This window comes from Pseudorasbora parva, chromosome 15 (assembly GCF_024679245.1).
Source record: "Pseudorasbora parva isolate DD20220531a chromosome 15, ASM2467924v1, whole genome shotgun sequence".
Lineage (NCBI taxonomy): Eukaryota > Metazoa > Chordata > Actinopteri > Cypriniformes > Gobionidae > Pseudorasbora > Pseudorasbora parva.
In genome coordinates, this window is record NC_090186.1 from 37,884,817 (window position 1) to 37,909,158 (window position 24,342).

The window sequence follows — 24,342 nt, forward strand, 5'->3', positions numbered from 1 at the left end:
TTAAAATATAATTTTTCAATAGCTAATTTCTCAGAATCTGCAATCTTTGATCATATTTCAAATTAGAAAGTCATTATAATGCAGCCGAAGATAAATTATGACCAATGCACCAAAATAACCGTTCATGAGCGACTATCACAGAGACCCCCCGCAATTCTCAAAATTTCTTGTCTCTTCAACATCACTCATATTTGGAAAGACATGGGGGTGAGTAAATGCTGATGGCTCTTTAACTACTGGTAAGACAAATGTTAATGTGTGTCCTGCCCTCTAAAATCACAAGTGGCCTCTGCCTACCCTTTTTTTTAAAAGGATGTTTAGAAGTTTTACTGGAAAACCAGATGCAAAGTTAATATTTTGTTTAGTTTATTTTTATTTTTATGTAGTCATCTTTCATAAAGCATTATGAAAAGTGTTGCCACAGTTACTTTGAAAAAGTAATCTGATTACTGATTACTCCTATGAAAAGTGACTTTAAAGTGACTTTAAAAGTAACTAAGTAAGATTACAAGTTACTTTATTAGTTACATTCAGCAGTTGCCAACAATACCGCTGCCGCCTCAACATAGAAATGACAGCAGTTTTTGCCAACACTCACTTTATTAGAAGTGCATTTTTAACAGTAATGTCAACTGTGTATCTCCTGACATTTTAAGTTGAAATTGAAAAATATTTCCTGATAAAATACTCTCCCTGAGACGCAAGATGAAAGAAGAAATTTTACTTTACATTACTTTAATCTGATTACTGGTTTGGAAATAGTAAATCTTTAGATTACTCATTACTGGAAAAAAGTAGTGTGATTAGAGTAACGCGTTACTAAGTAACTAAGTTATTGGATTCACTGATTATGAGTCTGAATTTAATATGAAACAATACAAATTCAAACTATTGATTGTCACTGATTAGAAGTCTAAAATACAATGTATTTAACAAGCCATATAATGTATGCAAATGTTGTTATCTTCAGTAGTTTCGTAGTTTAGAGAGAGTTTCATGGACTTATGGAGACATCTTAGGGTTTCTGTCTCAAATCTATTTCTCTCTGGGTGAAATGAATTGGACTTTTACTTCCAAAACCTTCCTGCTGTGCTTTATTATGCGTAAAAGATGTGTAATATGTGCAGTTGCAGCCCTGTGAGGTTAGAGTGAGTATGTGTGTGTTCTCTTCTCAGAGCTCATGAGCAGGACCTGTGTAAGAAACATGAGCGGGAGATGGCCGAGCTGAACGCTCTCCACCACAGAGATACACAGAACATGCTGTCAGACTTCAACAAGGCCCAGGAACTGCTGAAGGACAAGATCTCTGCCCTGCAGATCCTGTGAGTTGATGCACCGCGAAAGACTTTTCATATAATATGTACAGTATGTGTATTTTGGGGGATGGAAGTGGTTGTTTGATGACATGCCATGAAACCGCTTGAATGCTAACTAAAGGACACCATACTATGATGTGGACTCAAAGGGGTTGGCAGAGAGTGAAAGATGAGGACAGTGTTTCTGAAGAGATGCTGCAAGGGAGAAAAACAAGATATCTAGAAATATATCTTGCAAGAACGGAGAGCAGAACAGACGACCCTGTCGAGATAGTTCAGATAAGACAAGCAGATGCCTTTAGCTACAAAACATGTTGTTTATGTGTATTTTTTGGATGTGTTCTGAGAAGCAGGACGTTGTGCATATGAGGAAGCGGTCCACACTCTTAGAAAAATGGAATCCAACAAAGGTTCCAAAAGGAAGAGGTATTTGCATCAATGTCTTAGAATCATTCCGGGTTCCCCAAAGAAACGTTCAGTGAAAAGTTCTTAAAGGCACAGTACATAAGTTTCGCTGCTATAGATCCACTTATTCTAAACTATAACAAAGGCATAGCTTGATGGCGCCATGAATGAGTGTGAATTCATGTAAACTGTCGTCTTCACCTCCACAGCCGATGGAATAATGTTCTTATATGAAATAATGTTCATTGATGAGCTAATGTATTGAAGGTTTATTAACGTTCCTATTGGATGAAGCAGGGCATGGCCGTGAGCCCTGAACTTCACTTCACTTAAATTCACTTTATTTATGGATCAGTATAAGTAGTAATTTCGCACTTGAGGATAATTAATGCAGCACTGTTTTACTTGGTCAAAACAATCATCGTTGAAAGTTATGTTGAAATTACTCCGCATTCGCTCGGTGTCTGCTATGAAACACTTTTACAGGGTTTAGTTACAGGGTTAGTACAGTTACAGGGTTAGTTCAGCCAAAAATGAAAATTCTGCCATTAATTTCTCACCTGCATTTCGTTCCAAAACCGTTCATTCATCTTCAGAACACAAATGAAGATCTTTCTGATGAAATCCGAGAGCTCTCTGACACATCCATAGACAGCTATTTAATCACTTCCAAGGCCCAGAAAGGTAGGAAAGGCGTCGTTAAAATCGTCCATGTGATTCTAGTGGTTAAACCTTAATTTTATGAAATGACAAGAATGTTTTTTGTGCGCAAAAACATTTGTTGTTTTGTGAGCTAATCTTTTGAGCTGATTATTTTCAATCGACTGCTTCCCAAATAGCGTTAATTGGTTAATTTGTGAAACCGACTGATCCAGAACATAAGTCTAGTGAACAATAAACACTTGGTTTCTTGTCCCGCTCAATGAGCCATTTATATATATATATATATATAAATAACTTAATATATCCCTAAATATAAATATTATATAAATAAATAACCCTTTAGTGCCAATTGGGCATTGTTTAAATGCCACGGCCTACCTGAGCATTGTTTCTGACCATGTCCATCCCTTTATGACCACCATGTACACATCCTCTGATTGCTACTTACAGCAGGATAATGCACCATGTCACAAAGCTCAAATCATTTCAAATTGGTTTCTTGAACATGACAATGAGTTCACTGTACTAAAATGGCCCCCACAGTCACCAGATCTCAACCCAATAGAGCATCTTTGGGATATGGTGGAACGAGAGCTTCGTGTCCTCGATGTGTATCCCACAAATCTCCATCAACTGTAAGATGCTATCCTATCAATATTAGCCAACATTTCTAAAAAAATGCTTTCAGCATATTGAATCAATGCCACGTAGAATTAAGGCAGTTCTGAAGGCGAAAGGGGTCAAACACAGTATTAGTATGGTGTTCCTAATAATCCTTTAGGTGTGTGTATATCGGTATATATCGCTACATTTTATGTACAGAGTTTGAATGATGGAGATGTTTTATGAATTTGAATCACTAAAAGATAATATCAATTTAGGTCAACCAATTACCAAGCAATGCTGAATTTTGTTCAGTCTGTGGGATATTAATAAGCAATTAAAGAAAAAAGAAAAAAAACAGAAGCAAAACATAGTCAGGTCAAAGAGTCTGAATTTTGGACCCAAATTTTTATAAATTGTACCAGTAGTCCACTGTATGAATAACTTTTGGGTATAGTATGTCACAGTTGACTTTATTTCGCTATCCTCACTTACATAAATGAAATATAGTGTCCTGCAACCACTAGTAAAGAAAAATAGCTGGTGTCTGAATAATTTTTGGTTTGCCTGTATGAACAGTGGGTAGGTGTGCATGTGTATAAATATAGAAAGTTGGCAGGGTTGTAGAGGAACGATGTTGTTGTCAGAGGTGACCTAATTTAGGTTTACTTGAACAAGAGCACCAAAAAATCCAGCTATTGAACTATTGAACAGCTGGTGGTAAAAATAGTTCAGTGTTCTCAGCTCAGAATGATAATGAATCATTTCGATTCTGGAAGTGTGTGTCATGACATGGCCCTAAACCATACAAAATAAAAGGGAAACATATCTGAATTCAACAAAGACAACATTCCTCATGCAAAATATGAGGTTCATTTAAATCCAAGTGTTTTTAATTAATAATGTATCTGTCTGTGGAAAGGATTTTTGTTGTTGTGTTTTTTTTACAAAGGCTATTAAAAGTGGGGTAAGTGTTATTTCAAAACCGTTTTAGAAAAAGGACACTGGCCGAGTGGAATAACAAACTTGTAGCCAATCAGCAGGCAACTATTGGGCGTGTCTACTATTGATGGTGAGAAGAGCGCTCGCTCTCGCTCTGTGCACGTCATTATTCAAAACACACGAGTCACACATGACGGACATTAGCCGAGAACTAGCCTATTATATGCTGCTTGACTATGCTCTTGTGTCATGTTCGCTTGTTTGTCCGTTTGCGATCGTATTGTGGATCACTTCAGCGATGATAAAGACCCGTTCATTTCCACACCGTATGGAGCGTCTAAATCTCCTCCCTGTGTGCTTCAAGCATCAGCTCACAATGTCTCTGACAAGTAAGATACTATACTCCTAATATATGTTTGCTTACTCTTTTCATGATCTATATAACCCTTATCCAGTCATAATTGTAATATGTCATTAGCTGGACTGTCAGCTCGTGCTATAGAGTTGTTCATGAGAACAGTTTGATCGCTATCTCCAATCTTGTCATAATTGTAATATGTTGTTAGTTGGACTGTCGGCTCATGCTATAGAGTTGTTCATGAGAACAGTTTGTGATTTTGTGATTTTCAAAAATGAAAACTATCCCATGATTTACTATTATTTTAGCCTTATATTATCATTCAGATGCTGCATGCTGTTATGATATGCATATTGTGATATGCACATTTGCGATATTTTGATAATTTCGATATATTGCACAGCCCTAATTTAGAAGATGCTTTTGTCCAAAGCGCCTTACAGTTGTGGAATTCAACCAATGATTTTTCTTAAAGTGTTAGGTCACCCAAAAATGAAATTGATGTCATTAATGACTCACCCTAATGTTCCACACCCGTAAGACCTCCGTTCATCATCAGAACACAGTTTAAGATATTTATATTTAATCCAACAGCGTATTCACACTATACTGTCCATGTCCAGAAAGGGAATCAAAACATCATCCGACTCATGAATCAATCCGCTAATTCATGACCGTTCGAATCTTTATTTGAGGATTGAAACCCAAACTGGAAGAGAAGACAATGCTGAATAAAATCATAGTTTTTGATATTTTTAGACCAAAATGTATTTTCGATGCTTCAAGAGATTCTAATTAACTAACTGATGTCACATATGGACTACTCTGATGATGTTTTTATTCCCTTTCTGGACATGGACAGTATAGTGTGAATACGCTGTTGGACTAAATATAAAATATCTTAAACTGTGTTCTGATGATGAATGGAGGTCTTACGGGTGTGGTGACATTACATAGTAAAGCTTACATTAGGGTGAGTCATTAATGACATCAATTTAATTTTTAGGTGAACTAACCCTTTAAGCCATCCTAGGTGTATATGATATTCTTCTTTCAGATGAATACAATCAGAGTTATATATAAAAAAATGTCCTGGCTCTTCCAATCATGATAATGGCAGCGAATGGCATTCTAAAATTTGAAGCTCAAAAAAGTCTATCCATCCATTGTAAAATGAATCCACACACATGGGGTTAATAAAGTCCTTCTGAAGCGAATCTGTGGGTTTTTGTAAGAATAATATTCATATTTAAAACTTTATAAAGTGAAATATCTAGCTTCCGGCAGACCACCTTCCATATTCATCTAACGAAAAAAGTGTGACTGGCGTGACAATGAAGTTGGACGTAGTGTGAGTGTTTTGAACAGCGAGAGGCGTTACACTTTCTGCATAGATTGAATGCAGACGGTCCACCTGAAGCTATATATTTTACTTTATAAATTGTTAAATATGTATATTTTCTCACAATTACCTTTAGAAGGCCTTTATTAACACACCCAGACCTTTGTGGATTATTTTATAATGGATGATGCATTTTTTTGTTCTTCAAATTTTGGGCTACCATTCACTGCTATTATAAAGCTTGGAAGAGCCAGGATATTATATATTTTAATATAACTCTGATTGTATTTATCTGACAGAAGAGTGTCATTTACACCTAGGGTGTCTTGAGGGTGAGTGATTATGGGCTGATTTTCATTTTTAGGGTGAACTATAACTTTAAGCCATTATTAAATGCCAAATTGTAATTAGTTAACGAGTCTATTTGGTGCCTGATCCTGATGCACCAAGTTAGAATATGCTAAACACAAATGAGTACATTTCATCTGCAGAATTAAATTTGTTCAATTTTTAATGATTCCTATGTCTAGTGGTTTTGAATCCTCTTAGCGAATCCAGTTTAAATTTCATTAAAAAGATTCTTTTGATACTTCAAGAATAAATATTTGGGAAAACAAAATAAAATTTCACTACTAAAATTAGATTTAAATGAATTATTATTTTTAAAGTCTTTTTACTGACTTGATTGTCAAAAAAAAGAAGAAAAAAAAGATTTTGTTTGTTCAGAAGCGAACATTTTCTAAAAAAGTCAATTGTACATAGCAGGAAGTGTGTTTTGAAAATGACTCTACTGACATCAAGCAGTGCTTTATGAATATTATTTACTCAGGCTGAATATTTGTGTCAGAGCACAGAAATAAACACTGCTCTGGAGGAAAGTTTAATGTAACAGAGGAATCAAAGGAAGTGATCCGTGTGCTAATAAATCAAAACCATGACACACACTTTTTCAGCAGCCTTGCTTCTATGTTTCTTGTTCATTTTGTTCATAGAGATTTTTAGAAATTATTTAATAAAGAGCTCTAAAACCATGAATCAAACCAACCAGCTCTGAGATGAATGACATATTCCAATCTTTGATTTAAAGAGGGAAAATATTTGAAAATCGCATAAAAGACATTTTATATAGTTTCTCAGACAAGTCAAACTAGTTAAATTATTTTAAGGTGAACTATTCCTTTAAATTATACTTTAAAAATGTGCCTCGTACAAATATTTTTAGTGTGAGAAGCATGCAGTCAATGTGTGACTGAACAGAATGGGGTCTCGTGTGAAGCAGTCAGAACATGTATCCCTCAGCATTTCCTGAGTGTGCCATCTCGAGGTGTCCCTGAAGAGCAGAGATACACAGCCAGCTAATTAAACATAACACAAACCTATTGAAATGACAGTCCTGTCCTCTGTGCAATTAATTATTATGACAGCTGAGTTTCCCCAAACCGAGTTCTCCAACCAGTTTCAAATTTCAACCTATTTAAGCCTCATGAATATTTCATGTGTGCGGGGATCCTCATGTGCAGTCCATGGGCTTCACTACTCTTACTCTAACCACTCGAGTGCACTTTGCAGGCTGCATGCGCTGGGTTTTGCTGCTGTCATTTTAAATGTGAAAATGTGAGTCTTGTTGAGAACTGGAAGGCCCATTCGGTGAACTGCTATTATGTGTTTGGAAATGTATAGTTTTGTTTTCAAGATTGATGGATGGATGGATGGATGGATGGATGGATGGATGGATGGATGGATGGATGGATGGATGGATGGATGGATGGATGGATGGATGGATGGATGGATGGATGGTGAGAGAAGGAAGAATGGATGGATGGATATATAGATAGACAATTTGATGGATAGCTGGATAAATATAAAGATAGATGAATGGATGGATGGATGGAAGGATATATGGATATATAGATAGATAGATAAAAGAATAGAGCAGGGGTCTTCAACTAAAATTCCTTGGGTTCCAGTAAATGAACCCTCCTTACCGGCCAAGGTCCAGACAATTATATACCTAAAAACATGAACTGATGTTTTTTTGCCAGATGAAAGAAATTAGTGTAGATAAAACATTTTAAAAAAAGTATTTCTTTTATAATATCTTTTATAATTCTTTTATAATAACAAAATATAATATGTTCTCATAAGTATTTATTTTCATATTGTTAAAGCAGGTGAGAAGTTGCTTTGGTACAAAATATCTAAATTCAACCAGCAACCATGCCTGACAAAAATATGATGAATGAAAAAAATACCTTCATCTCTAAATCTGCACTGAATAACATTAATTTCAACATTACAACTAAAGTGTTTTTTTCTGCTGAACTGAGATAAACAGTAACAATCAATGAACACAAACCCCCCTGGTTAAAAAAACAACAAAACAAAACAGAAATCTCATAATATCATTTTATGTTCATTCACATGTATAGTCTCTACCTAACTAAATGTATCTATTCTTCAACTCTGCTCTCTCTGTGCTTCAAATTGCACTGGTAAAACATTATTAGCAATATCATCCAGAAAGACAAACAGGCAAAAATAAAGTGCCACCAGTGTTGGAAAATGAAAAAGAACAAGAAACATTTTATCTCTTTATTTCAACTGTTCCTTTTAATCCAGAAAAACGTAAGTAACCTCAAATAGCATGTCAAAAGTCTGAGCTGAGTTGATCTTAAAGACGGAGCGGAAGCATAAAAATTCCTAGTTCAAGAAAAAAGAAGAAAAATGTATACATTGTCTGAACTTCAGCGAGAGAAATTGGTTCATTTATTTTCAGTGCCCTTACCTCAGACTGCTGAGGATAAAAGTGTCTTCAAAACGTGTATGGCTGAATCTGAAATCGCCCCCTATACCCTAAATAGGGCATTATTTGAGGGGACGGACGGACGGACGGACGGACGGACGGACGGACGGACGGACGGATGGATGGATGGATGGATGGATGGATGGATGGATGGATGGATGGATGGATGGATGGATGGATGGATGGATGGATGGATGGATGGACAATTTGATGGCTGGCTGGCTAGATGGGTGGGTGGGTGGATGGATGGATGGATGGATGGCTGGATGGATGGCTGGATGGATGGATGGATGGATGGCTGGCTGGCTGGCTGGCTGGCTGGATGGCTGGCTGGATGGCTGGCTGGCTGGATGGCTGGTTGGCTGGCTGGACGGACGGACTGACAGATAGATAGATAGATAGATGGATAGTTTGTATGGATAGATAGATAGATAGATAGATAGATAGATAGATAGATAGATAGATAGATAGATAGATAGATAGATAGATAGATAGATAGATAGATAGATAGATAGATAGATAGATAGATAGATAGATAGATAGATAGATAGATAGATAGATAGATAGATAGATAGATAGATAGATAGATAGACTGATTTAAAAATTGTTCTTAGGACAGGAGAGGGCAAACCTGAGAGAGCAGTGCCGATTCCTTGTCTCAGGATAACAACCTATTTAGTCTGAATATATAAACATGCCCATAATAGTTAACTGCAGTGTTGTCCGCTATGTGCAGCAGTTTAAAACCATTCCTGAAACAGACTCGGTTTCATCATTACAAGCAGCTGCAAAGTCCTTAGGGAAGGTTTCATATGAAAACAGCCATCAATCTTAACAACACTGTATACCTCTGGGGAAGAGTCACATTGCATGCCCATTAAAGATTCAGCACACAATTTGAAACATCCTTGAAAGATACAGAAACGTGGAGGTACACCAATAATCCAAGAATTCCTGTGATGAAAAAATTATTGAGAGACGTGTGTTCAAAGGTTCGGATGATTTTAACTGTCACACCAATCCACTGAGACGTAGATGCCAATAACATCAAGAGGATCTGATCAATGGCGTTTCAGTAATTCTGTGTTCAAAGTGCAAAGCCATCAGCTTTGCTTTCTAACTGAGCTAAAAGTGTCAGAATAGTCGAATTTCACTCTCAGTAATGAGTCACAAGCTCTAACAGATGACAGACTGATTGTAAACAGAATTGGAGAGATGGTTGATAGCTCCGTTTCTGAACCATGTGAGCTGTCTTGCTGCCAAGTGACCGAGTTGAAGTGCTCTATATAGCAACTCAACACACACATTGAGCTCTGCATGCTATTTCAATAGTTTTCATTAGCATGTTGCTACGCTAATGCTGCACTACTGTAATACGCATAAAAACACAATAATTGGGTAAAATAGTCGATTCTTGAGTTGATTAAAAAGCAAGTACATCTATAATCAACATTTCTCATGCCTCATCCACCATCTTGAACTAGAGATTTAAATAAATAATATAAAAAATAAAATATGCAACAAACCAGGCATTTAGACATTGTTATCCCCTCATTTTAAGGTTGAAGAGAAACCCTCATCTTAAAGAATTGTCTTTGCTCCTCAGGTTGGAGGGGACAGAAGATAAATTCCGGAACAGAGAGAGCAGGCCTGAAGATCTGCAAACAATAGCCGAACTGAAGGACATGGTGGCCGAGAGAGAATCTTTGGTCAAGAAACTGGTGGTAAGAGCACTTTAAGAAGTGTGGCATGCTCATTCACAGTATCTCAGGTTTTATTGTGAAATTCCTCAGCCGTGAATCTTGTTACACAAGACGAGGTATCCCACTGGTGCTCCGTCCTGCTACATCCTGCTGAGATGAGCGGAGACTCGCAAGACTGGAGGGAAAGATCTATTACAGGACAGACAATCCTGCTGAAAACACCAGCTGAATCCTGCTCTACACACACCGCGTTCTCTATGAATTGTATTCCTAAAACAATGTTCCATTGCATCTATTTCTTGTATCTTTTCGATTTAGACTGCATTAAAATCCCCCTAGCTCCTGCTTTAATTACACCAGCTGTGCTGGTCTTTTCAACAGAGAATTTCTCTTATGCATTGCAATTAAAAACTTTTCAATTCAGTGATGCATCGCAGATGAAGTTGAAAGCACCTTATTTATTAGCTGAACTGAACCAAAGCTGAAATGAAAATAACATGGATATGATTTGATATTGAAGAATATATAAGTTTTGTAGTTATATTTTTCTTTTTTTAATGTCACAGAGTGGATGTGATATAAAGAAAGTCAAGAAAGAAAGAAAAAAAACATCATTGTCAAATGGGAGTTAAATGATGATGTCAATCATTATGTATAGGGCCCTATTTTAACGATCTGAGTCCACGGTCTAAAGCGCATGGTCCAGGTGCACTTAGGGCTTGTCCGAATCCACTTTTGCTAGTTTAACGACTTAAAAAATTGTCAGCGTGCCAAGCACATGGTCTAAAAGGGTTGTCCCTAGTCTCTTTAAGAGTCATGGTTGTGTTTTGGGGGGTAACATGCAATAAACTAATCTGAGTCTCATCTCCCATTCCCTTTAAAACCCTATTGCGCTTGCACCATGGCGGATTCGCTATATACATGGTGCAATTTGCAAATGAAAAGACTGAATGCTTCTCCATAGAGGCATCCTTTTATTTTTAATATTTAACCCTCTGGTCCTCTTCGTTTTAGAGTTACACTTGTCCTCCTCCCGGTCAAAACAACATCAGGAAAATCAGACCGTTCCTTACAGAGCATGCAACACAGCTTCTTGTCCAAGCCCTGGTCATTTCTAGACTTGACTATTGCAATGCGCTTCTGGCTGGACTTCCATCTTGTGCAATCAAACCGCTGCAAATGATCCAGAACGCTGCGGCACGTCTTGTATTCAATGAACCCAAAATGGCTCATGTCACACCTCTATTCATCTCTCTGCATTGGCTACCACTCGCTGCCCGGATCAAATTCAAAGCTCTGACTCTTGCTTATGGATCTTCCACAAGCTCGGCACCCGCATACTTCGGCTCACTCCTACGAGTCTACACCCCCACCAGAAGCCTTCGCTCCGCTAATGAGCAAAGGCTTGTGGTACCATCACAGAGAGGCATGAAATCCCTCTCCAGGACTTTTTCTTTCATTGTTCCTGGTTGGTGGAAAACCTCTTCCTCCTCTATTTCTCTTTTCTTCTTCCCTTTTCTGTTTTTTGCTACTCTGAGTAGTATACAAATCTTGGTATTTAGGGCACCATTTGCGTTTTCTTTGCCTCTTCTTGACGGATCGCTTCCTGTACTCCTGAGTTGTAAGTCGCTTTGGATAAAAGCGTCTGCTAAATGCATAAATGTAAATTTAAATGTAAATGTAAATGTAAAAGTGACGGAAGCCTTGAAATGTAACCCCCTTCCCCCGGAAAAAAATGAAATTTATTTTAGTTCAATAATATTTTTTTATTATTATTTAGAATTTTGAGAGTATTTTGTGGTAATATGTAATATTTATACAATTCTTATTAGCTATTTTTCCCCCATTGAAAATAATACAAAATGTATTAAAAAAAAATATTATGAATTTTCAATTAAAACAATATTCCATAATTTTGGCAGTAAAAAAATAAAAACTAATGTAATGCCCTGTTATGACCACTAGGTTCCTATATAACTATAAAAAGTGGCTTATGAATTCTGTAGTGTTTTTAGGCATAAATACTTATTTTTATTAAGTTGTGGATTTGGATGGTAAATGGACTGCATTTATATAGCGTTTTTAACAGACCCTATTGCCATCCAAAGCGCTTTACATCTTGCCTCACATTCACCCATTCACTCTCTCATTCATACACCGACGGCAGTGTCTGCCATGTAAGGCGCCATCCAGCTCGTCGGGAGCAGCTGGGGTTAGGTGTCTTGCTCAAGGACACTTCGACACTTGGTCAGGTGGAACCGGGGATCGAACCACCAACCTTCCGGTTTGTAGACAATCTACACGAGCCACTGCCGCCCCGGATTTATACTTAGACATTCTCAAAGACTACTTTTTGTCAAGGTCTAGATTTTTCTTTCTTCATTTTTTTATGTTGATTTGAACTCTTTGCATGAGTTTTACTATATTCAAACCTGGGCACAGATGAGAACATTTTGAACATATAACATCAAAATTCAATAAAAATGTAACAAAAATGAGGAGGTATATTTTATTACCGCTTAACTGATCTGATTTTAACCTCTTATTTGAGACTTTTGGCTCAATTTTACCACATTAATAACAGCCATACCAGTTCATTTGTATGTGTATATTATTGTGGTTTGTGTGTGTGTCTGAGTGTGCTTGTATTTGTTTTGAACGCTTGATGTTTTAGAGTATAACCTCTTCCTTGTTGTTGTTTTTACTGCATTGTGGCTGAATTATTGATTTTGTTTCAAACATTTTCAAAAATATGTATATTCATGTGTGTGTGTCCACCAAAAGATTCCCTGAGTTTTTGTGTTTTTGCGTATTTCACATTCAATTCCTATGTCGGTCATTTTTGACCGCGAAGGTGACAAGTGTGACTATTTTTTTACGACCCTTTATCATAACCGAAACATCTCCATGATTTTGTTGTGTGTTCACATAGCTAATGCAACAAAGGTCACCAAGTGTCATCCCATTCCGCTGAACCAAGAAAATTAAAAAATTCAAAGCATAAAATGTTTTGGTCATTTTTGACCGAAGAGGACCAGAAAATGTTTGGTGTCGCATTGTGCCAGGTGTATGATAGGGCCCATAATGAGAGTTTATAATTATTTTGAGGAATGTAGGTTTTGGGGAGAACATGCAAATGATCCTGTTTTTATTAACATTGTTTATATATACATTTATATTTCATATTATAATGTTATAATCATGGCAAGGTTTTAATGTTAATATAGACAATATAGACAAAAATCTATATATAATTTTTTTTAATTCATATATTTAAGCTTTCAAAACATCTTTGTGTATTTATTGCACTCCATTAGATGACAAATGGTACTCCATGAGAATCATGACAGCATCTACTTTTCTTTACAGGATGACAAAAAGTTCTACCAGCTGGAGCTTGTAAACAGAGAGACCAACTTCAACAAAATATTCAACACAAACCCCAATGTTGGTGTCATTAACCCTCTTGTCAAGGTAAGATTTCTTTTAGTACTCTACTGTGTCCTTGTGTGTGGAGCTTTGGTTAGTTTGAGTATGACAGTTGCTGTTCCAAAACCTAGTGATCTGATTAGGCTCCATTTTAGTGTGGAAGCTGGCTGTTTGCATGGGATACACTCTTTTGATAAAAATAAATAAATAAAAATAGCTTGCCATAACTCAAAGATATTGAAACATTCATGTTTACTGGTGCATACATGCGTTTCTAATGTATAGAGAGTAGACATTGAGGCAGTTCACTAAGTTTTGGAAATGACAGCAGTGTTGTGGGATCAATGCATTTCTCAGTGGGGCTTGATAGTTCCTCTTGAATGTCATTTCTTTCACTGTATCCTAACCTGGGATGACACAAATTATTAGTGTACATTGCTAATCTGAGTTCCAAACTTTGAACAGTGAAATCTCAAAGGTTCTGAGATGTTCTACAGCTGTATGTTAAACATCAAATATGCTTCGTAAAAAACTACTTAAGCAGAAGTGTTGTGCCTGGTTAGGATGCAGTGTTACTAAGGTGCAATTAAAGGCAACACAACTGATATGCCAGACTGGAGTTCATTGGAAACACTGTTCACTGGGAGCATGCCCAGACACACACAGGCACACACACACATTTATTAAAGGGTTTGTTCTCCCAAAAATGAACATTCTGACATCATTTACTTACCCTCATGTGGTTCCAAATGATTAATTCCATGCAACTGCAATGAATGGGGACAATAGCAATACCTTCATGTCACGATTCGATACTTATCACGATACTGAGCTCACGATACAATATTATCACTATACTCCAAGACATATGGTAATAGGTTAACAAAAAATGTACTGTTGATTTTAAAATGCTAAATTTGGTTTTATACTGGGGGTGGAAATGAATAGGCTGGGACTTGGTGCTGGTAACCCAATGCACAGGACAATGATGACTAATTTTAATGATTCTGATGCTGAAAATACAGAATTATTTTATATGAATATGCTCGCACTCTGTCACTGACTAGATATATTTAAAACAATGTGGGACACTTTTTACTGGCAACATAAGACATTTGACATTATCAGGACCCACACATATCCCCCTATTGCATTATTATACATTAATACATCTCCGCTCTGAGCTCTCTCTCCCGCTGCAGACCTCGCAGAACCACGCCCCCTTCGCCACAATTATATATTTTTTGTAAACTTTTTTTTCTCACACAGTAATAAGACATTTGGGTGAAAATACACACACACACACACACACACACACACACACACACACACACACACACACACACACACACACACACACACACATATATATGGTTACTATCCACAATACATATTGTTGCATTTTTTATTGCGAAATATTGTACAACGATATATTGTAACACATTTAGTACACATTTAAATATTATTTTATTTAAATTTTGTAGCTTGCAAATGCATAAAAGAGAGAGACCAGTACATTATTCAAGGGTTTGAAACAACATGAGGGTAAGGAAATGATTATGGAAATCTCATTTTTGCAGAGCTTAAGAGGAAATGATGTTTGTTTCATACATCACAGCAGTTCCTGACCCAGTCTAAACAATGTCATTCTGTTTCACCAGATATTTCACTGTTGCCCTCATCTGTGTTCTATAACTTCCAAGTGTCGGTGATTACATGTGCATATATGTGTGTGTGTGTGTGTTGACGTGTGAGTGTCAGTGTCTCTCGTTCCTCCGCGTTCTCTTCCTGTTTAGACATCCAGTTCTTCTTTGCTTTCCAAGCCATTCTTCTTTCAAAATTTTCAACAGCCTCTTCCTCTGACACATCTCTTTCGACTCATTGATTTGATTGGCTGAGAGCGACTGATGCTTCCTCTGCTGAGTGTTGCGAGCTTGACTTTCAGTGGGACGTTTGTTAGGAAGCAGTCATTAGGAGATCAAGAGAACTTCTTGAAAATGGAGCATCAAGCTCTCCCAACTTCCTTTTTTGTTTGCCTTTCTTGTCGTCCCATGTAGCAAAAGCGAAAGAACGACAAGTCAGCCGCCCGATTCAGCACCTCTGCCAATCTTAGGGCCAATGTGGAGGCTTCGGGGACAGGGAGCGGCCAGCCCCAGCCCAACCGCCTCGAACCCATTCCCAACTCCCCCATTCACCAGCTGGAGCCTAACACGAGCAAACCCCTGCCCCCACCAACCCCTCTCTCCGAACCCAAGAAATTGACGAGGTGAGGCGCACCTCATCACGGCAGACGCCTCGCTCTCTGCACCACAGGCTAGTGGACAAACACATCAGCACACTGAGAATTTACCGCCCACTCCTCACTCCTGACGTTTCAAGAGGCAGCTGTGGTATCCCTTTTATGTGCCGAGGAAATGCACACGGAAACTTCTGATGGTTTGCTTTGTGTTTGCGTCTCCCAGGCTCCTCTCTGCCTAACAGAGAGCGTGAAAACCAGAATTTCGGCTCCGATCTCCTTCGAAACAAGTAATTAACTTGAATAATGAGTGCGCCGCCCTGGTCTCAGACTAGGTTCGTGTTAGAAATCCCGTTTGGATTGGTGCTATTTTTGGGGGGAATACTTTGAAGAATTTAAATTGCCACGCAAAAAATACAATTAAAAAAATCATTAATTTTTTAATTGTACTTTTGAAGTCAGTACACTTGCTCGGAATGGAATACTACCGTACTACACATACTAAAAATATACATCCCATATCCTATAGTGCAATGCTTTCATTTTCAGTGATGAATGAACCTGAACATCTTCTTAATACATTCATTTCATTAGCGATCTGACTGCCAAAGGTTATGACATTTTACACAAAATCGATGTAATGCTAAAATAGTATTTATTTGTAGCTATCTTTAGTTTTCATAAGTGCTGTTAATGCAAAATATTTAACACAATTAACGCTGCATTCGGGGGGGTTTTCTATCATCCTTTTACTAGCGTTACATTATATGAGCACGCTCTTATTCAAATGCTTTTAAACCATTGAAGCGCGACAAAAGAGAACGTGCTGTCTGTGAACGTTCTGGTTGTGTCTCAATCAGCTCCCCAGCTTCCTACACTGCACTGTAAAAAAAAGTCTGTAAAAATAGGGCACAATGTACTGTATAAATATGAAGGAATTTTCTGTATTGTTTTTTTTACAGGTGTTTTACATTGCATTAGTTTGTATTTTAAGGGTCAAAAGAATTTTCCGTAAAATTACTGAATAATGTACTGGCAGAAAATTTTCTGTTTTTATTTTTTAATAAAAATAAAATTATATTTCCGTAAAATTTTCCGTAACTAATGCAATGCGTAAATCAAAATACAGGTAAAACAGAAATATTCTTTTTATCGACTTTTTTACAGTGTTGGTCATGAATCAGTATATCATGTACGAATGTGGCCGACTCCCTGATCAGTGCCCTAACTGCTGAACTAGGAGCTGATCGAGACGCACCCCTTGTCTGAAAGACGTGTGCTAGAATTAAATTGTATTTGTGCTTAAATGAACAATAACACTGAATATGCCAAAATGCCCATTTTGTCAAGTATTCTCATAAAGGCATCTTAAAATAGTTAAATAACGTCTTAAATGAACTTAAAAGAGTTGTGGAGAAAATGAGATGTGTGTGACAGCGCATTAGATCTGCGTCATGTTTGGCAGATCTTAAAGTGACAGCAGCCCCTAATGATGTCTGTCATTTAATCACAGAACAGAGGGAACAGAGAAAACAGTAGCTTTAATAAGGAGTTTCGGTTTTAACTTCAACTATTCAGTTTCTGTATTTTCCTACCTGTTAGGCATGTAGGAATTCCACATGTAAATATGACATTTATTATAATGGATTTTATGTGAAGATTGTTTTAAGTTCAGTTGAAATTGATTTAGCTTATAATTCTACTGTAATGTTGAATGTCTATCATTAATGTTTAAAAAATTCAGTAGCAGTTTTAGTATAAGTGATACTGGCCTTCATAAAAAGATGCCATTACAACAAATATTTCAGATATACACTATTTAAGTTGCTTCTACATTAATTTGTAGAGTAACTGTGAAATTATTACAATATTAATAACAGATGTTTTTAACTGCAATTAATTACAGAAAATGTCTTCTTCTTTTTAGTCTTCATAAATGTTAGTTTACGTTTTATGTGCTTTTTAAGTATTTCTATTTTGCTTAAATTAATTTTATTTCAGTTTTAGCTTTAGGAATTTTAGTACTTGATTTATTATGTGATTTATTTCAGTTGGTAGCAAAAGCAGCATTTCTAAATAATCAGGGTTTTACATTTTATTTTCACATCTTACATTTATATTTTATTTAATTTTAGCTTTAATTAAACCAAACCAATTCAAGTCTGGGTTTTTTTTTATTTTTTATTCTAGTTAACAACAACAACATTGCACTAAAGTATGTGATTATATATTTTAATATGTATATTTTTGTTTTTCTCATTTTCTCAATTCCTTTCTGAGATGCTAACTGCATGCCGCTTGTTGAATCAAGCAGTGTAATGCAGTCATGCTAACAATATCGCATACTACTTTTTGAAATGTTTAAATTGCATATCGCCGATATGCAAAAATCTAATATGCAAGAAGCTAGTATTCCATTCTGAACTCCAATGCATCCACATCAGGCAAATAAAAGGGATACTTGAGCTATTTCTGATGTACATGTATGCATAATGTTACTTTCTGAAGTCCCATAGATGAGCTTTGGAAATGGCATTGGAATGCAAATGGGAGCATGTGTCCCCACTGTCGCAGTGCATGCTGGGAGTTTGTGTCTGTCTCTGTGTTGTGTTTTCTGTTTGTGATGGAAGTTATATGACTCATCTGTTATAGTATGTAAATGTTTTTTACTGTCCTTCAAGACCACATTTCATGAACATTTCAATATTTTTACATTGTGTATTTGGGAAAGAATATACATTTTCCATAATGTACTCTTGCATCTATGTGAACATATAAATTGCACTGTTTTAGACTTTAATTATAATACTCCCGCTCTTTTTTCGACAATAAACCATTGCCTATGGCTCAGCTTTTGCAGTTGGCATGTTGTAAGCGGTGGTCGTGTCATGCATGTTTTGCTGCTCTTGACCCAGGAGGTATCATCTCATCTGAAGCACCATTGCTCTACCAGTGTTCTTCTTTGCATGCTGGTGTGAATGTAAATGAGGTGCAAGTGACGCAGCAAGGTAGACTTGTGCGGGGTTGTCCTCTTATGTCATGAGACACTCATATGGCTCTCACAGTTTATCTGGTTCAGTTCATGTCAGGGTGACATTTGGTCCACTTAGCTATTGAACTATAGTCCTTTTTTGAGATTCAAGTGGAGTCAGTCCTCATAATCAGAACTCTATTACGATTTTATGAGAATTATGATTTAGTGTCTATTCACACTGAATGCTTTAAGGGTGCACTTGAACTTTAGGATCTCAAAGCGAGTTTTTAAAAGTGCTATTTGTAATTTGTGGCTTTTATCAATCAATCAACTTTATTTATATAGCGCTTTTACAATGACGATTGTTTCAAAGCAGCTTGACAGTGTTAAACAGGACAATATCACTACAAAATTTGATTTGGCTGTACAGTCGTTCTGGAGAAAACAGGGATTCCACCAGCCCATTTCAACTTATCATATAGCGACAATGTTGGCAGATCAGTACTATAGTCTATTGAAATAAATAAGACCCAATTCATTAATTTTATTTGTATATTTAGTTGAATAACTTAGATCATAATTTTAGTGTTATAGTTTTAGTGTCCCCAACTGAGCAAGCCAAGCCAAAGGCGACCAAGGAACCAAAACTCCATCAGGCCATTGATGGAGAAAAATAAACCTTGGGAGAAACCAGACTCAGGTCTCCTCTGGCCTATTTTCAAACAGTGTATGATTTTTATTCTGGCAACCTTACAAGTCATAAATCATATTAGATCAGAATATTCAAAATTTCTGGGTATCGCGCAAGAGTTTTTTTAGGATGGCGCGTCGATTACACAAGAGTATGAATACTTTTAGTCGATATGTGTTCACTTCAAGGCCGTTTATATGTTGATGTACTTATAAAAGTTGACAAAATTCACTTTTAGTTGATAAGTATGCACATTAAGAGCCCTATTTTAGCAATCTGAGCACATGGTCTGAAGCACTCAAGGCGTGTGGAATCCACTTTTGCTAGTTTAACAATGGAAAAAACATTCAACGTGACAGGCGCATGGTCCAAAAGGGTTGTCCCTAGTCTCTTTATGAGTCATGGGTGTGTTTTGGGCGTAACGTACAATAAATCAATCAGAGTCTCATCTCCCATTCCCTTTAAAAGCCAGTTGAGCTTGCACCATGGCGGATTCGCTATTTACACGGTGCAATTTGCGAGAGGGGAAAGACTGAACACTTCGCCAAGAGGAGTCCTTTTATTTTTAATATTTAAATATGTTTGTGCTGCTGCGCATCCCTGTGTGTGTAATAAACAGAGTGTAGGTGCGCTGTGCACTCATATTACTAATGTTTAAATAACACAAGAAATACTCGTCATTTTCAGCTTCCTCAAAATAGGAACACAACAATGCACATAAACACACCTTGTGTTCAGAACAGCACGCCCGTGGCAAACTGATGGCCGTGGGTGCATTTGCTATTTAAACAACATGGCGCTGAGATTAAATGCTAACTACGTTGGTCTGAAAATAGCAAAAACCACTTGCATCGCATATCGCCGGATGTATGATAGGGCCCTTAAACTGCACATGAAAAATAGAGAAAAAATATAGATTTTTGTCCATTTGAATGCTATCTAGAATGATAATTAGGTTATTATTTAAAACATTTAAAGAAAGTCTAAGATTGTGGCCAAAACTGGTACTGCAATCACTTTCAAATGACTGTAGAGTGGTGTATCCCCTCTCCCCCTCCTCCTGACTCGAGGTTGCCAGATATTCTTCAGGATCAGCAGGAACGTTTGTAGCTGCAGCTGTGGTAACTAGAGCAGATCTGGCAACCCGGATGCCGAAACACGTGATTGGTAGATACGTGGAGGGCGGAGCTTCAAGTTCAAGTGGAAAATTAACAAGTATTTGACATTAACATGATTTCTTAATGTCGAGTGACATATCAGGGCCATTTTATGATGAATTAAAAAACATTTCTTACATACAGTTCCTTTAAAGCTACATTGTGTAACTTTTTTAGTTTATTCTTAGCTAAAAACACTTAGTTCTTTCAAAAATATATGTGTGCATTAATGTATATTTACTTCTTTCAAGTAATAAAGTATTCTCGTAAGTTTATAATATGCCATTTAAAATACATACGGGTGAGGGGTTCGAATGCCGGTCGCCATATTGCCCCTCCATCTTGAAAGTACATTAGCCAAAGAGGGACACACCGGTAAATTCAAGCTTCACTTTTCGCATTTTAACACTCGATAGCATGTCATGAACGAGGTTGAACCGGAGTTAAAACGAAATCGGAATTGAGAGGAACAGAAACTATTATTCACTGGATGGTCAAATACCTTTTCACCGCTTTTTCCGATGGGGAAAAATATCACAGTGTAGCTTTAATAAAAAAATAAAAAAAATTTTTTTCATAAATCCTATCCAAAGTCATGTTTTAATAGGAAATACATTAATGTCAATATGTCCTATCCAGACATTCTGTTCAATAGGAAATATGTCAATTTTTAAGGCATAAAAAAACGCTATGTCATAATAGTCAAGCACATCTGTGTAGCAGGTTTACATAAGCTATTAATAAAAAAATAGTGCAAGAATGCTGTGTTAACAGGCATCAAAATGCATTAAAACCTCTCTAATTTGCAATAATTTTGCACAGATGCCATTTTGCCATAGTGAAATTCCTGTTTCAGATGTGCTCCTCTGAAGGTGTTTAACTCATGATCCTGAGTCTCAGTGCAGGCAGAAGTTACATTACTGCTGAACAGGCTGATGTAAATGCTCGATTGAGCGTTAAATTGAGTTTGCTGCAGCAGGCATCAGGGACCAAAGCACATTGATTTTATTGAGGATATGAAAGAATAGAGATTAGATTTCAAGCCAACAATACCAAGAATCAGAAATTCGAATACACAAGAGTGGGATGACTGAAGCCATCAGCACTGATCAAAACACTGGATGAAAATACTGTGGAATTTTTCTTATTAAATTTTTTTCTGTCTGGAGGCTGACTCAACTTTGCAAACTACACATTAGAGTTATAAATGCTTTATTTATCCGTCCTTTATCTGTGCATAAGATGAAACACTCATGAAACGTCAGATGCACATTGCACACGTCAGTGTCTCAAAATGTCAAGCTTCAATCTGATAGGCTGACTTTTTTCTGGTAGGCAGCGGGCACAAGTTTTGATCTTTTTGTTTCTAATTCAGTTCTTGTGTTTGATTTGAGTTTGAACAGGATGCAATTAGCAATTAAAATTTGAATGTAAGAAATCAAACCAAAAAGTTTAAAGAAATCCATACTACTGTAATTTCTAATAAAAAAGTTTGAATGTTCTTGTTTTGAAAATGTAGATAGACAGACAGGCAGATGAACAGATGCATTGATGAAGAAACAGAAAGATGGATGGATGGATGGATGGATGGATGGATGGATGGATGGATGGATGGATGGATGGATGGATGGATGGATGGATGGATGGATGGATGGATGGATGGATGGATGGATGGATGGATGGATGGATGGATGGATGGATGGATGGATGGATGGATGGATAGAGCGAGTGAGCTCCAGACGTCCAGGTGTGAAACTCTGCTTATAAAGCAAAAAGGCATCAGCCAGCCGTCAGTGTGCTGCACACGTTCAGTCAGTGTTAGAAGTCCAGACGTCAGTCAGCATTTCAAGCATACAGCTGAGCTTCAACTCAGAGACTGAACTCTTCACTCTGACTAAACAATGAAATATTCTAGTTTATGCTTTTAAAGAGCAGAGTTGTTTGGGAGAAAGAAGAAAAAAGTCTCTATAAACATTGACCTGAGGGCTAAATTAATCAGGATTGAAAGCAGGTTCTGGTCCAGAAGGTGAAGTGTGGCGCAGACTTTACCTTGGGGGAAATTGATTTTTGTTTTAGCTTCCTGGGAAGATTTTACATAAAATTTGTTTATCTATTCCAAAAATAAGTATTAAAAAGAACATTTCAAATGTATTTCTATTTATTTATTAAAATGTAATTTTTTCCTAATGGCATGACAAAGCCAAATTTTCAGCATCATTACTCCAGTCTTCAGAAATTATTCTAATACACTGAAAGACCAATAACTTGTAGGATTTTTTTGATAATTTGTACAGTAAATTATATATATATATATATATAGTATTCAGGGAACATATTGTCCTGAAAATATGCTATATACATATTTAAGAAGAATAACTAGTTTTTAATAAGGTTTTAATACGTTTTTAAAAAAAAAATTTTTTTATAGTGTTACCATGGTAATTTGCTACTGAATCAATACCATATTCATAACCATGGTATTTACATGATACTTTAAATAAGTGCAGTGGCCTATTGATATCACTAAGTTGCTGAGATCTCATAAAAAAAATAAAAATAAAAATTATCAGCTAAAAATACACACATACATTAAAAACACACGGACACACAACTATCCAGTGGCTGCTATAAGCACAGCCCAGACTGCAGTTTACAGAGGTTTTGTTATTCTCTCCATGTCTCTGACTGCCTTTCTTTCTGTTTCTTTGTCTTTCTCTGTCTCTCTCTTCTCTCTCTCTCTCTGTTTGTTTTTCTCCTCAGCCCTCCTGAAGGAGAAGAATCACCTGCGACCTCTCCAGACCCGCAGAGACAAGAGTGGTTCGCCCAGTACTTCTCCTTCTGACTTTTGCAATTAAAGAGCATGTCGACCAAACCAAACAAAAAAGACAAAAAAGTATTATTTAACGACATCCTTTCATTTGTTCTCCCCCCCCCCCCTCCCCACTGTGAATGGGTTTCTTGTTTTTACAGTGACGATAGGTGCGTTTGACGTTTCATTTACTGCAGTTTCTATAGAGTGGTGCATACGCTGCTAATTACTATTTGTTAAAAGCGAAAAAAACAACAGTATTGTCTCCTCTGTATCTAATTTTAGAATGCCACCGTAATGACTTTGTTACAGCTGCATTATCAATTTTGGTAGGATTAAACTGTTTGTATGGATGTCTCAACACAGATATAATGATGTCTCACTAATTTTAAAATAAATGCATATTTTATATTTATATTACTGGTGTATGCGTAAGAATAAATAATTATTGTGACATTTAATAAAGTGTGTCTGTTATGTGAGTGACCATTCAAGGAACCAAAAGCAAAGAACATATGATTTAAAATGCCTGTATTTTCATATACATCAACACATATTGCCCTGAAAGAAGAAACAATAAACACTTTTATTGTCATTTGGCTTTTTCTTGATATAAGATTGAACATATAATTACCCCTGCAATGACAAATATATAATTGGAGATGAGAGGTAAGTTTATTTTATTTATTTATTTATTTATTTATTTATTTATTTATTTATTTATTTATTTATTTATTTATTTATTATTATTATTATTATTATTATTATTATTATTATTATTATTATTATTAATTAGGACCAGCAGAATGGGACATAAGAGAAACCAAAAGCGACAAATTCCCTAGCTGTTAATATTCAATATACAATATATATTCAAAATACATTTTTCTTGTCATTTTACAAGCATGATA

General features: G+C 36.5%; 1 protein-coding gene across 2 annotated transcripts in view; it reads left to right on the top strand.

The window, feature by feature from the left end:
* Positions 1-24,026, top strand: part of fam184ab (family with sequence similarity 184 member Ab) — a 159,016-nt gene extending 134,990 nt beyond the window's left edge. Inside the window, exons 15-19 of one of the 2 annotated variants that reach the window (XM_067417968.1) lie at positions 1,176-1,322; positions 10,039-10,156; positions 13,505-13,609; positions 15,622-15,830; positions 23,383-24,026. In XM_067417968.1, coding sequence (XP_067274069.1) covers positions 1,176-1,322; positions 10,039-10,156; positions 13,505-13,609; positions 15,622-15,830; positions 23,383-23,464 — 661 coding nt within the window. In that variant the 3' untranslated portion in view covers positions 23,465-24,026. The remainder of the gene's footprint in view (positions 1-1,175; positions 1,323-10,038; positions 10,157-13,504; positions 13,610-15,621; positions 15,831-23,382) is intronic. The other variant, XM_067417969.1, reaches the window with a different exon arrangement.
* The last annotated feature ends 316 nt before the right edge of the window (positions 24,027-24,342 follow it).